This window comes from Typopeltis vanoorti, chromosome 19, assembly GCF_054136105.1.
Source record: "Typopeltis vanoorti isolate ZY-2024b chromosome 19, IOZ_Tvanoo_1.0, whole genome shotgun sequence".
Classification (NCBI taxonomy): Eukaryota; Metazoa; Arthropoda; class Arachnida; order Uropygi; family Thelyphonidae; genus Typopeltis; species Typopeltis vanoorti.
Window position 1 is genome coordinate 57995919 of NC_143567.1, and position 15001 is coordinate 58010919.

A 15001-nucleotide genomic window follows, 5' to 3' on the forward strand; every position below is an offset into this window, starting at 1 on the left:
CAAGTTGTACTTCTGAAGAAATATTAGTAGATGGTTAGATAGCATTGAAACTTGCTGTTATTTTCTTAGTTTTCAGCTGTATTCTTTATCAGAGATGAATAAATTGCCTGTAACACCCTCTTTTTCATAGCCAGTAACTTCAGAAAGAAGCTTTAAAATCATTAAGTAGGATTCAGTACAGTTGTCACTAATCAATAATGTACATCACCATATAAAGTTCACTATTAAAAAAGAATCCTCTAATTCAGTATCATTCCTTGATTATATAATTAACTGACTTTCTGATAACACTCAGCTGTACAGTTTACAGAAAATCTAGTTAATCAGAAACTCAGTATTTTAATAACCCTGGCTTATTGAGAGAATAAAACATAAAATACAAGTAGTATTTTATCTTAAAGAATATGAGTGCACATTATGACAGAGTTCTCCTAACAATTATAACATCTCTACAGCCAACTGGATGTTAACACCCAGACAAGCCTCATTGGAGTTCATTAAGCGTAAATTCAAATTTACATTTATTTAAAGAATTTTGCAAGGCCATATGGCATCACCCAAACATCAGCAAGGATGGTTTGATATCATCTCAAGGATATGGCAACTCATCCACAACAGGAACATGTAATTTTTCCTTTATATATATCATTTCTTGTACTCATAGAGATAGGTTCATGTATAAAACAATGTCATGTTTTCCATCTGTTCACACTGAATTGGTTTTAGGTAGTCAGTAATTTTCAATAATACATTTAACAAAGTAAGTTTTATATTAGCCCTGCTCACACATTTTTGAATGCTAACAATGTTAAGTTCCTTTCCAAAATCAGTTTTGTTTTGTTTTTTTTGTAAAAATTTGATGATAGCTCTTTGCTAGTAGAAAACATTGAAAATTAAAAGGATATGAAAATGATAATAATAAAAGTTATTTCGTATTGTTTTTACTTCATAGTGTGACTTTGTAAATTAAGTATATCACACATTTTTCATGGTATTACAATACCAAATGAACTAAATTATAAAAAAGATGTTTATTAACTGACTTAGATTTCACTGGATTTTAAACCAGCATTTTCAGAGCATGCTACATGTACAGTTAATGTGTGATATTGAAAGCGAGAGTGGAATATAAGTCAGTTAATAAACATCTTTTTATAATTGTATTTTATAATGAATTATATCATTTATAATTGCCGGGCTAGTTTGGCCGGGTGGTTAGCATATCTGCTCTCCAGTCAAATGGCTGCGGGTTCAAATCCTGCCATGGGCATGGATGTTTGTGATCGTCTGTGGTGGTCGGCAGTATATGGCGTTGGTGTAGATGATGAACCGTAGTTGCGGTTGTTGGAGACAGAGAGTTGTAGAGTAGGTGCCCTCCCTCGATGAGTCTTTGGACTCCCTGGAGGTATTATGTAATAATAATAATAATAATTTAGTTCATTTGGTGTTGTAATTCTATTAAAAATAAGTTATGAATAATTTCAACCCAAGTTTGTCTATTAGTTAATCTAGTAGATTCACATATTGCACAAATATCATAAAAAAATAAAATGCACACAATTTTTAATAAAACATTTTTTTATATAGAAAATATAAAAAAAAGTTTATGCAACAAATATCTTAACAATGGACTTAGTCAGTTTCTAATTTCTAAATGTACTACATCCATATGTCACTCGTTACTGTTAGGTGCTGGTATGCCAACATTGCATATTCCCACCCCAAAAAAAGCACTTTTTAAAATTAAAATTTAAAGAAACTTGACATTATTAGCATTTCAGAATGTGTGAATATGAATCTAAGGTGGTTTGGTCAATTAAACAGAATGGAAGAAAGGTTAACAAAACAGATGCTTAATGGTAAGATGTTAGGGGAAAAGACACCACAGAGAGATAACAAGATCCTTATGTGGATTGATTCAGTCAGAACTGCTTTAGTAGACTGAAATATTAGATATGACAATATTGGAATGTTGACAAGTGATAGAATAATTTGGAGGAAAATTGTTGACAAAACATTAGTAATAATGGAAACTTAATCATGTAGTACTCTCATAATATTCCTTGAGAGTACATATTAGAAAATTAATGATAAGTTTTGTACATATCTTATTATTAGAATTTGATGTTTTAGTGAAGTTATGATTCTTATTAATTTAGTAAAAATATAATGGAGCTACATCTTTCTTTGTTTGTGAATCTGTTTCAAAACTGTTTTATGTTGTGCATAGATTTAGCATTAAAATACTATATTTATTCCTTTACTTCATTCTATTCATCAGTGTTTTTGAAGAGAATATTTCAGAAAAATGATTTTATACACAAAATACATATAATTTATATTGTAAATCTAAATTAAACCTTATGTTTACTTTATATTTTCAAAATAAAACTGACAACACCTGTTAGTGTTAATAATCATGCAATTATGTCTTGATCACATATATTTTATTATTTGTTCTTTTGCTGCTTTTCATACTTGGTACAACGTGTTTGCTTCGTTTGCTGTATTAGATGTGAGAATGGAATGAGTGCATGCAATCTGGGAAATGCAGTAGGTGTAGGAATTCAAATGTGCATTCTTTCCCCCTCTTGACTCAATAGTATAATCTGATTTTTATGTTCATGAAGTCAGTTTGATTTCTTTCCATTGTTTGTGATAATAAAAATCATATTCTTTTTCACAAATTTGTTTTGATTTTATTTAAAAAAAGCATATTACAGTTCTATATCATGAAAACCATGAAATTATGTTTTTTGTAATGTTGAAATAATAGAAATTGCTGAAGGTATGATAGTTAGGTGCAGTTCATTTGGTGTTGGAATGCTGTTAAAAATAAGTTATGAATAATTTCAACACCCAAGTTTGTCTATTAGTTAATCTAGTAGATTCACATATTGTACAAATATCTTAAAAAATAAAATGCACACAATTTTTAATAAAACATTTTTTATTTATAAAATATAAAAAAAAGTTTATGCAACAAATATCTTAAAGTACACTGGTCTGTACTTAAAAAATAATAATAATAAATAGCATCTTTATAATTTCCAGTGTGTAAATTTGTATTTCGATACATACTTTTTATGCCACTTCAGTTGTGAATACCTAGATGCTTATATAAGTAATGTAATAAAAATACTATACATTTTCTGTTCTTTGATTCACTGCTTTAAAAAATATATAATTTCTGTGGCTTTGTGATTTATATATATGTTTATTTTTTTAATAATTTTAGTATCAGCATCTAACTGTAATGAGTTTGGAAGTCCATGTTGAAACTAGAAAGAACCTGCTGCCAGATCCTAATTATGATCCAATCCGTGCAGTATTCTTTGCTATATATAATGATGTGAAAGAAGGTAGCAGGATTGCTAAGGATGTAACTGGTATTATTGTTGTTGATACAGAATTTCATCTTAATCCAGCAAATGGTGAAATTAAGAATAGATCAGAAAACCTGAACAAGACCAATATATTGCCTGAGTGTAGTAGTAATGAAGTGGATAGTGATTCCAGTCAACTTTTGAGTGAAATAATAGGAGAAAGTAAGATAAAACATACTGAAGGATATTATATGAAGAGGCATATTTTAACTAGGACTGGTATTTGTGATATTACATCAGTTTCTGTCAAAGATGAAAAACTTTTGCTTGAAGAGCTAGTTAACACTGTTAGAAGGTATGCTTTTTGATATATATATATATATATATTTTTAATTAGCACTCTAAAGTGAAATTTCTTTTATTACACAATAGCACATTTATATGGTAAATAAAACAGTTAATAATTATAAAAAATATAAGACTTATTGATAAACTGACCATAGATATTTAATTCGTACGTATGTTCATACAGTATTGCCTACCAGTTTCGCTAGTAACTGACTAGCTTTCTCAAGGCTTGCACAGTACAAAAAAATGGTAAATGCAAAAAAGGTTGAAGAATACAAAAAACATTAATACCTGTTAGGTAGCTAAGGTAACACTTTCGCGTGACATGTCTGTATGGATTGTGACTTTCTACTACGTATCATGAACACGCGTTACATGCAAATGCGTACTATGATTATTCGCATACTGTAGTTCTGTTGGACTGAAAGAATTAATTAGATTTTTCCAAGTATCGTTCAGTATGGCACCTTGATTTCTGTTTAGGTTGCTGCCTGTAGCACTACTGCTGCTTCTTTGAATAATCGATGTCTGTAATCATTATCTACGTAGGGCATGGAGCTGTTATCCCAGTCTGTAGTGTGGTTCGAAGTTGAAAAGTGATGTGCTAAACCAGAGGTGATCGTTCTGTTGTGATTTACATCGCCAACATGTTCTTTCTGTCTTATTTCCAGGCGTCTCGAAGTTTGTCCAATGTAGGAAGACCGCACGTGCATGGAATATTATACGCACCTGGATATTTATAAAATGGAACACTGTCCTTAGGAGATCTTAGAACCTATCTGATGCTAGTAGTTGGTTTAAATACAACCCTGATGTTATGGGCTTTTAACAATCTCGCAATTTTGGTGGAAATTGAACCCATAAAGGGGATGGCTGCTGTTGAAATTTGCTGGGAGACTGTTCTTTCTTGTTGGTTATCTTTGTATAGAAATTTGCTGATGATGTTTCGAGGTTAACTATTTTGCGATAGTGTTATAGCGATTTGGGATAGTTCTGTCTGAACTTCTTCATTGTCAGAGATAAAGTTTCTGACTTGATTTCTCAACATGTGGATGATGCTCTGTTTATGTGACTTATGATGGTTTGAAGAGTAATGTAGATATCGTCCGGTGTCCGTAGGTTTTTTGTAAATGGACAGTTTGAAATTGTTACCTTGTCTTTTAACTAGTATGCCCAAGAAGTGTAGTTGTTCGTTGTTTTCTACTTCTAGAGTAAATTTGATTTTATTGTGGAGTGAATTGATGCTATTGACAAACATATGTAGGTTTTCCATGTTGTCCTATGTCGATGATATCTTCATATCTCCCCCATATTGAAGGTTTAGGAGTAATGTTGATGAAGATTTCATTTTCAACTTTCTCCATGAAAAGGTTTGCACATGGTGGTGACAGAAGGCTGCCAATGGCCAGGCCTTCTAATTGTTGGTGTATCTTGTTGTTAACTTTGAAATTTGATTGTAGGCAGTGCTTGAACATCTTTGTAATATCAGCAGGAAAGAGATCTTTGATTGTGATGAATGAAGTGGAGGTGAATAGTCTATTACAGAACATTAATGTTGAATACATCTGTGGGATTGGATGGTATACTGGCACGGGTCTTACGTGAAGCGGCTAAAGAATTATCAGTGCCTTGACCATGTTGTTTAATCTGAGTCTTGGGTCTGGTTTAGAATTGGATAAAAAGAATGGTGCCAGGAAGTCAGCTTTATCTTTAGATGCAGAATGTTACTGTTTGTGTGAGTGAGAGAGAGAGAGAGAGGCAGGAGCAAAGATGGACAGAAACTGCACCCAATATCTTTTGCAAGAGACCAGAAAGCATGACTCATTGGTGCAGGAAATGAGTTTTCTACATTTAGCCCTTTAAAAGGTCCTATTAAAGATTGCTTTGCAAGTGTTATAGTCTTTAGTGTAGTAGGCTGTAAATGAAGTTTGAGTTTTTGTCTCAAGCCATTTATGATTTTTTTCTTTGATGGACTGCTCTGTAATGCTTCTTCAGAAACTGTGGCTTGGGAATTGGGAGAGTTTTGAACACAGTAAGGAATGAAGGCAATCATTCCTTGGCAGTGTCACACATTACTGATGCATATAAGACATTCATGCTGGGCAATGTTTTGCATGTGTTCTATCACCAGCAGGAACTCACTTTACCACATGTATGATCCTTCATGTGTTAGGCAGGTGCATATCGCGGGGTTTATGTGGCATATTAGTTGCAACTTTTCGGTAGAATTTTATTTGTAAAATATGTATTTGTGAACTGATTTCAAATTATAACATATATGTACATATGGCTTTATTTACTTTACATAAATCATTTGCTTCTTCACCTAGTGATAGCATTATATACAGGTACTACATATTTTTTGCAACTGAAAATTTGAAAGAGGATGTTAAGACAAATGTATTTATTTAGGTACTGTGTTTGGTGCTATAATACAACTGTTTTTCTTGCTTATATGCAGTATAGTGCTTTTATTTTGAAGGATCATTTTTGTTCCATTTATCTCTTATTACACTAATTAGTGCTAAATATAGTACAGTACATGTGTGCTGTACTATATTTACAATATGTGTAAAACTCTCTGTAATGTATCTAGTGATACAACAAAAACTAGTTCTTCTTGCTTGTGCAGCATAGCATCTTTTGGGGAGAGAATGTATAGGGACATTTTCATGCCAGTCTTCAGAGCTGTATACACATAGGAAGTAAAAATGCATCTGACTAAAAATGAATTCTTCTATATTTTATAAGAAGAGGATTGCATCTGAACAGGTACTGGATAATTCCAGTGATGATGATTACTGCAATTGTCTTTTGTATTACATTTGTCTTAGTCCTCATCCGAAGACTGAGATAGAATTTTATTCATGTTTTTTTTTTTTTTTTTTTTTTAGGTGGACAACATGGCAATAACAGTTCAGTAATGCACTAGAGAAGATTAGCTTATTTTACAACTTGGTGCAGAAAATCCATCTGCAGTGTACTCTGCATTCCTTACTGATGACCTTATGGAATTCATGGTACAAAAAACTAACAGATATGTGGATCACTGCTTGTCTACTTAGTAATGTGAAACTCTAGATCAGTGGTTCTTAACCTTTTCAAAATCATGGAACACTTTTGATTACTGCTTGTCTACTTAGTAATGTGAAACTCTAGATCAGTGGTTCTTAACCTTTTCAAAATCATGGAACACTTTTGATTATAAGAAAAAATTGGGGAACACCAAAACATTAGGGTCATGAAACTAACAATAAAAATATGTATGACTTGCCTTTTATAAAAATGGAACTTATTTTAATGCAATACTTGAGCTTGTTGACTTTTGCAGATTTCAGCAATATCAGGTCTGATATATAGCTACCCTCGTCTCTCTATTTATATTAGTAAGTCCTTCACTCCTTTTAGCTTTTATATTCGTTAATATTGAAAAACTGAGCTCACACAAATATGATGTTGAAAACTAACAAAATTTTCAGTGTCCTTATGGAGAGAGCTGGATATTTGGCGTGGACAAAATTCCTCAAGAGTTATTTCAGAGAATTTCATTTTTAGAGTATGATCAATGTATTAACTAGGGTGCGTAAGGATCAAATCTGTATGACTGCAAGGAGACCTCCACGTAGCCTTTAAAGGAATGCAGAGAACCGACCAGTGATTATGACCTAATGTCTAATCCTCACCTTCTTGTGGTGCACCCTGTTAGGTATGTACCTGGATACTGAATGAACTAAGATGGGCTGGAAATTTAGTATTTAGCCGACCAAATTGTATTCTTATTGGCTTAAACCAAAATACAAAATTATGGTAAGAACTAAAATAGTAATAGATAACAAGATCTTAGAACAGATGAATTCATTTAACTACTAGGATGTATGATCACATACGAAAATGAAAAAGACATAAACCTAAAAATTGCAAAATATTTAAAAATAACAGGTTTAATTAACTCTATATTTAAACCAAACCTAGTTCAAAAACAAACCAGACTAAAAGTATACAATACATTAGCTCTACCAGTCTTATTATATGGAAGTGAAATCTGGACAATAAAACAAAAAAGACAAACAAAGATTAATAACAGCAGAAATGAAATTTATGAGAAAAACTGCAAAGTATACTCTATTTGATCACAGAAGAAACGAAGAAATTATGAAAGAATTAAACCAAGAATCAGTAATAGAAAAAATTAAAAAATATAAACATAAATGGATGGAACACGTTCAAAGAATGAAAATAGAAAGATTACCAAAACAAGCCTTAAAGTACAAGCCATTAGGAAAAAGAAAACCAGGATGTCCTCTTAAACGATTTAATGAAGACTTCTAGGGCGGCCTAAATCCTTGATATGCATGATGATGATGATGACAAAATTATGGTACAACATGACAGAATTCCATGCCGGCTGGGGCTACTGGAACAAATCTGAAAACACAACCCAACTCAACATCGCCAGAGTTAAAGATCGGTACTATCAACATAAGAAGCCTGAATGGCAAAGAAATTGTGCCACCTGAGGAATTAGATAAGTACCAGATCAACATAATAGCGGTGACCAAAACAAAAAAGACAAAAACTGGTGAGATCTTTCTGAGCAATAAATACAAAATGTTATATTCAGGCAGTGACAGTCAAGGAAAAGAAGGAGTAGCCATAGTATTCAACACTAAATATGAGGCTAATCTTCTTGAATGGCAGTCAATCCCAAGTAGAGTGATGTGGGCAGATATCAGAATTTGGAACTGGACAATGAAACTTATTTGTGCCTATGGTCCCACAGAAGATTCTACTAAGGTAGAAGTGGAGGAATTTTTTGAGGCTTTAGAGAAAGCAACTAACACAATGAAAAAGGAAAAGTTGATCCTTGTTGGGGATCTAAATAGCAGAGTAGGAAATGATTGCCAGACATACAAAAATATTTTTGGAAAATTTGGAGAAATGAGCAAAGCAAATAATAATGGCAAATACCTGTTAGATTTCTGCTCAGAACATGGACTAGTTATTACTAGCACCATGTTCTAACATAAAAATGTGCACAAATTCACATGGAGAGAAGAGGCAAGGAATAAGAAACGTCTCATTGACTATACTATTGTTGACAGGGATGTTTTATCCCTGGTGCAGGATACCAGAGCGTACAGAGGATTTGAAATTGGAAGTGATCACTATTTAGTCTTGAGCAGAATAAAATTGAATTTCATATTGAAAAGCAGAACATTTAAGAAAGTTTTAAAGCAAATAAAAGTTGAGCAGCTCTCAAATGTGAACTGTAGACTAAAATACACAAAGATATTATTGAAGAAAAAAATGAAAGAGTTTGAGAACTGGAACCAAATCTTGGAGATTCAGTGGCAAGCCTTGAAGTAAACATTGATTGATTCAGTCAGAGAGGCATGTGCTGAGGTTGTCTGCAAGGATAGAAAAATCAGAACTCCATGGTGGAAACAGGAAGTTAAGGAGGCAGTGAAGGAAAATAAGAAAGCATATCAAAAGTTCCTGGCAAATAAGTCAGCGTGTGCTCTTAGAGAATACAGAGACAAATGTAAGAAAGCTAAACAGTGTGTTAAACTAGCTAAACAAAAGTCATGGGAAGAATTTGTAAGAACATAGAAAATAAATATCAAGCTTCATTCAGGCCAAATAGAGGCTGTCAGGATCAGATCTTCACTTTACGACATATAGTTGAGAAATCATGGGAATATAACAAAGATCTGTATTTAAGTTTTGTAGATCTGGAAAAAGCATATTACAAGTGCCAAGAGAGAAGCTATTCAATATGCTACAGTTATATGGTGTATTATATGGGACATTATATTAAGCTATACTTAGTCTTTATTTGAGTTGTAAATCAGCAGTTAGAATTGAAGGAAGTACAGGAAGATGGTTTAATGTTAAATCTGGTGTGAGACAAGGATGTACATTATCCCTTCTGTTATTCATTATCTATATGGATCACATTATGAAGGAAAGTGGTATTAAATGTGATATCAAAATTGGAGATGTTAATGTCAGCTCTTTGCTTTATGTGGGCTATGTTATACTTCTAAATAAATCCGCTACAAGTTTGCAAGATTCCCCTGACTAAATTGAATAACTGTTGTTCTTCAATTTTGAACGGAGAACCTGTGGAACAAGTAAAACATTTCAGCTACTTAGGCACAATTTTTAATGAAGGTGATAAATTAAATATGGAAATGGACAACAGAATCAACAAAGCTGGTATGGTAGGAAGTCAATTGAATAAATTCATATGGAATAATAGAGAAATTAGTCGGAACACTAAATTAGCTGTATACAAGACAGTGTTCAAACTAGTTTTAACTTGTGGATCTGAGAGCTTGGTGAGAAGTAAAACACTTGAGCAAAGACTAGAGACCTCAGATATGATAGTCCTGAGAAAGATTAGGGGCATGAACAAATGGCATCAATGGCAATATCATGTTAAAAACAAGGATATTAGGAAAGAACTTGACATTGTCAGCATCCAGGAATGTGTTAGCAGAGCTAATCTCAGGTGGTATGCTCACTTAAACAGAATGGGCGAGGAATGTTTAGCAAAACAAGTGTTCTCTGCCAAGTTGGCAGGAGGACAACCAAGATATAGGTGGGTTGATACGGTGAAAAGTGCATTAGATGATAGAAATATAAGATCTGATAATGTTGGGGGTCTTTACAAGTAACAGACTGATTTTGAGGAAAATTGTAGATAGGAAGTTAGTAATGATGTAAATTTTTCATATCCTGTTTACCCCTTGAGATTACATGGCAGGAATATGATGATGAGATGTATTAACTGTGCAAAATGGATTTCGTATCCAGTTATAATTGTGTGTATTTAAGGAAAGAAAGTAACTTGAAATATTTTCTTCCAATTTCGTTAAATGTCCTGTTATAACGGAAATAATTCCCTCGAAATTTTTATTATGGAGCAAAGGAAATATATCTACTGTATCTTTTTTGATACACATTATTTCCAAAGAAAGTCAGTTGATGTCAAAATATTTTCATATTTCTCTTGGATACTTGTATTAACGCTATTTAAGTAATTAAAAATGTAATATCAGCTGAATATGCCATTTTAGCACAATAAATATCATTTTGAACACATTTTACAAAAGCATCTACACTTTCATTTTGGAAAAAGGCCAATAATTCATTCTTTAGTTCTAAAATTCAGAATAGCACTCAGTTTCTCGCTTTCTCTTGGTTAATCATCTTATTTCAGCGTGCAAAAGCAAAGATTCGTACTTGGCTTCCATAGATATGCAAAATTTTTTAAAAAGGAGTGCTTTTAAAGGTCTTGACTTGATATAATTTTCCATATTTACAACTTGGTCTAGTACAGGTTTTATTATTACTGGTAATGCTTTTGAAACTATGGATTCTCTGTGCAAAAAACAGTGCATAGATATAATATTTGGGGTTTATTTTCTTTGCAAGTTTAACAAATCCTTTAATAGAGCCTGCCATTGATGGAGCACTGTCTGTACAAATTCTTACACACCGCTCCCATGAAATTTAAAAAGTTTCTACATGCGACATAATAGTCAAATATCTTGTCCTTGTACGTTCTTGATGTTCTCTGCAGAATAGAAATTGATTCGCTATTTCGTTTTCATTAACAAAACTAACTAATCCTGTTATATAAGCTTTACCACCAATGTCAGCGGACTTGTCAATTTGTAAAGCAAAGTGTTGTTTGGAAAGCTTATTGGTAACTGTTTTCTCAATATCATCTGACATATCTTTAATTTTATTTTTTATTGTATCGTCCGAATGAGGAATTTTCATAATTTCCTTTTTTTTTTTTTTGCTTTGTCGCCAAACATAATATTTACTATTTCACAACATGCTGGTAAAATAAGAGACTCTGCTATAGTATGTGGTTTTAATTTTACAGCAATTAATTCAGATACCTTATACGATGCAAATTGTGCTTTATCAGAAATTTTAAGTCTTTTCAAAATATTTTACTTCTTTAACTTGCATGTCCAACAATCTCTTGAAATAATCTTTAGTTTTTGAAGCAATATTGGTGTGCTTCATAGTAAAGTGGCGTTTCAATTTAGCAGGAACCATTACGCTATTGGATAGTTTTTCTCCACACATAAGATGCTGAGGTATACGACATTCTTCCTCACTGGTCCATGTAAAACTGCAACTTAAATTTTCGTCCGAATATTGTCTATTAATTTTTCTTATTTTACTACTTATAATGCTGTCTTCTGTATGAGACGTATTTGAAGCAACGTCATTACTACAACTACCAGTTGTACTTGCCCCATCATTAATATTTGCCTCAGAATCATATTTTCGTTTAATAATAAATTTATCCATTGCATGCTACTACAATATTAGACAACCTACAAACCAAATATTCATTAAAAATGGACTGTACTTTATTGTAATGTTACACAACACACAAACCAAACACACACACACATCACTGAATGACTGTAAAAGAGACACTCCTCCCTGCCCTTCCTGCAAACACATGACCTATAAACAATATTCTATTTGTTTAGAAGTCAACACACATAGCAGTCTTCAGTTGTTAGGATCAGAGTTGCTAATTGCACTCAGAACTGTCATGTGACATCTTTCACCGGCGGAACACTTGTGACCAGTTCGCGGAACACAAGTGTTCCGGGGAACACCTGTTATGAACCACTGCTCTAGATAGACAAATGAAATCCAAGAAAGAAAGGGTATCCACATCCAAGAAAGAAAAGAAAAAATTTTTTGGAATCCTTTATCAGAATTATACATGTTCTTGAAATACATTTGTACTAGTTGAAGAAGCTCATGTATACAAACTAGTAAATAAGTAATGCATTGTTCAGGGATGAATTTCTTCAGTTGCTAAAGTATTGGCATTTCTTTAATAATAATGTGGAGACTAGTGATTATCTATATAAAATTCAAGAATTGCCACAATAAGTGATGAAGTTTGAATTCTTGAACAGGCAGTGAATAATTCCTCATCTCTCATTTTCTCATTCCTCATCTCTGCACCCCCTCCACACACACACACAGTACAGTGTTTGGGATATACAGATGAGGACTGAGATAGAATTATTATTATTATTATTTTTTTTATTTTATTTTTTTTTTTTTTGCTTGATGCAGAAATCCATCTGCAGTGTATTCTCTACTTCTTACTATTGACATTATGGAATTCATGGTACAAGAAACTAACAGATATGTAGATCAGTTCTCGTCTACCACTCAGAAATGTGAAACTCCTGATAAGACAAATAAAATCCAAGAAATGGTTACCCACATCCAAGGAAGAAAAGAAGAAATTTTTGGAATCTTTATTATACATGCTTCTGAAATACATTTGTACTGATCAAAGAATTTCATGTATGCAAACTGGTAAATAAATTGCTAAATTATTGGCATTTCTTTAATAATAATGTGGAGACTAGTGATCATCTATATCAGCAGTTCTCAAACTTTTTTTTTTCTTAGGATCCCTTTATGTTCTTAAAAATTACTGAGAACTCTCATGAGCTTTCCTTTATGTGGGCTGTATCATCAATATTTACAAGTTAAAAATTAAAACTGAAAACTTTTGTAAAAATAATTCTTTATTTAATAATAACTGTAATAGTCTTTATATACTAACATAATATATTGTTATGAAAAATTAACATTTTTTTCATCAAGTTTAGTAAGATGAATGGCTTTGTTTTGCATTTTTACGCATCTCTTTAAAGTCTGGCTTAATAGACGATAACTGGATTTGCATATCCACTTCACCATTTAATCTGTTGCAATATGATGTTTTGGTTGAAGTGTATGAAGAAAATCCACCTTCACAAAGATAAGTAGTTGGAAATGGAAGGAGTATTCTAATAGCTTTTTCAAATAATTGAGGATGTTATTCTTTGATTCTGCACCAAAATTAAGGAAATGATAGTGTCTGAAAATCCTGTTGCAATGTGAAGTCTGAATGAAACTATATCAATGAGCTATTTTTTTGCAATCTGTTGCATTTAAGTTTATTGGTCTATCTTGCACTTTGAATGGATCTTTTGCCGATGTGTGATTTTGTAACATCATGTAGTAGTCATTTGGAAAATAGCAGTTCATGGAATCATGCACATCTTTCAAATGTTGACACATTTCATTATACAAAGCATAATTTTCATTAATATCACCAATGATCTCATCAGAATAGCCTTGAAGTATTGGGAAGCTGTAAATTTCGTAACTATGGATACACATTTTTCAAAACTCTTAATTTACATGCGAAAGCTCGAATTTTATTATTGACAACAAATACAGTTGCTTTCCTTGGAGTGACAGATTCACTTTGTTCAATTTCAAGAAAATATCTGCCAAATACAAGTCTAAATAACTACATGCTGTCTTTCAGTCCCTCCTTCAAGTAAAAAATTGTGTGCCATGAAAAATGTAGCTAGTTCAGCATGCAGTTCAAACAATCAAACAAGTGCTTTTCCTCAAAACAACCCCTTTGTATTTCAATATGTACTAGAAGGACTTTATGTGTACTTCCCATTTTGTCACACAGAATATTAAAATAGCATGTACTTAGGGGTCAAGTCTTTATAAAATTAATGATTTTCATTGCTTCATCAAGGACATGCTTAAGTGAAATTGGCATTTGCTTTTTTTATGGGAGTGAGTGGCAGTGGAGAATACGACTACTAGTAAGCCTTGGTGCAACTTCCTTAATCATGCAGTGGCTCCAGCAGTTTTTACCCATCATAGCTTTTGCACCATTGGTGCAAATGTCAACACAGTTGTTCCAGGATAAACCATGAGATTCAAAAAAATGATTCAGTATACTGAATATTTCAACTCCACTTGTATTTGTTGTCTGATAATATTCACATAAAAGATCTTTGAGATACCAGACAAACACAAGGAAAACAGCAAGTCCTGCAATGATTGCATAATCGTCTCTTTGTAAGGCAAACTTGCAATTCTACAGACGAGATGTTAACTTGTTCTTAATGTTTGTAGATAAATCTTTAATTTGGCAAGTTACTGTACCATTGGAAAGTGGTACTGTCATGATTTCCTCTACTGACTTTTCATCCAGCATGCATTGAGCATTGTCAACAATATAAGGCTTTATTAGTTTCTCAGCTGTTGTGTGTGCACTTCTCTAACCTGCACAATATGATAATAACTTATCCCCTGAGACACTTCAGTTTCTGATTAATTTCTAGTCTGAAAAACTGTAACAAATGATTTTTGACTTTTTAATAGTTTATTATATTTAAAATATTAAATTCCTTTCCCTTTAAGCTCAGAATGATTAGTCTCATAATGATACAGCAACTTCATTAGTA

The 15001-nt window shown here is 32.5% G+C and overlaps 1 protein-coding gene across 1 annotated transcript in view; it reads left to right on the forward strand.

Moving 5' to 3' along the window:
- The window catches only part of LOC150096146 (uncharacterized), a 283232-nt gene that overhangs the window by 40643 nt on the left and 227588 nt on the right, over positions 1-15001 (forward strand). The window contains exon 7 of the mRNA XM_090409625.1: positions 3239-3681. Coding sequence (XP_090265751.1) covers positions 3239-3681 — 443 coding nt within the window. The remainder of the gene's footprint in view (positions 1-3238; positions 3682-15001) is intronic.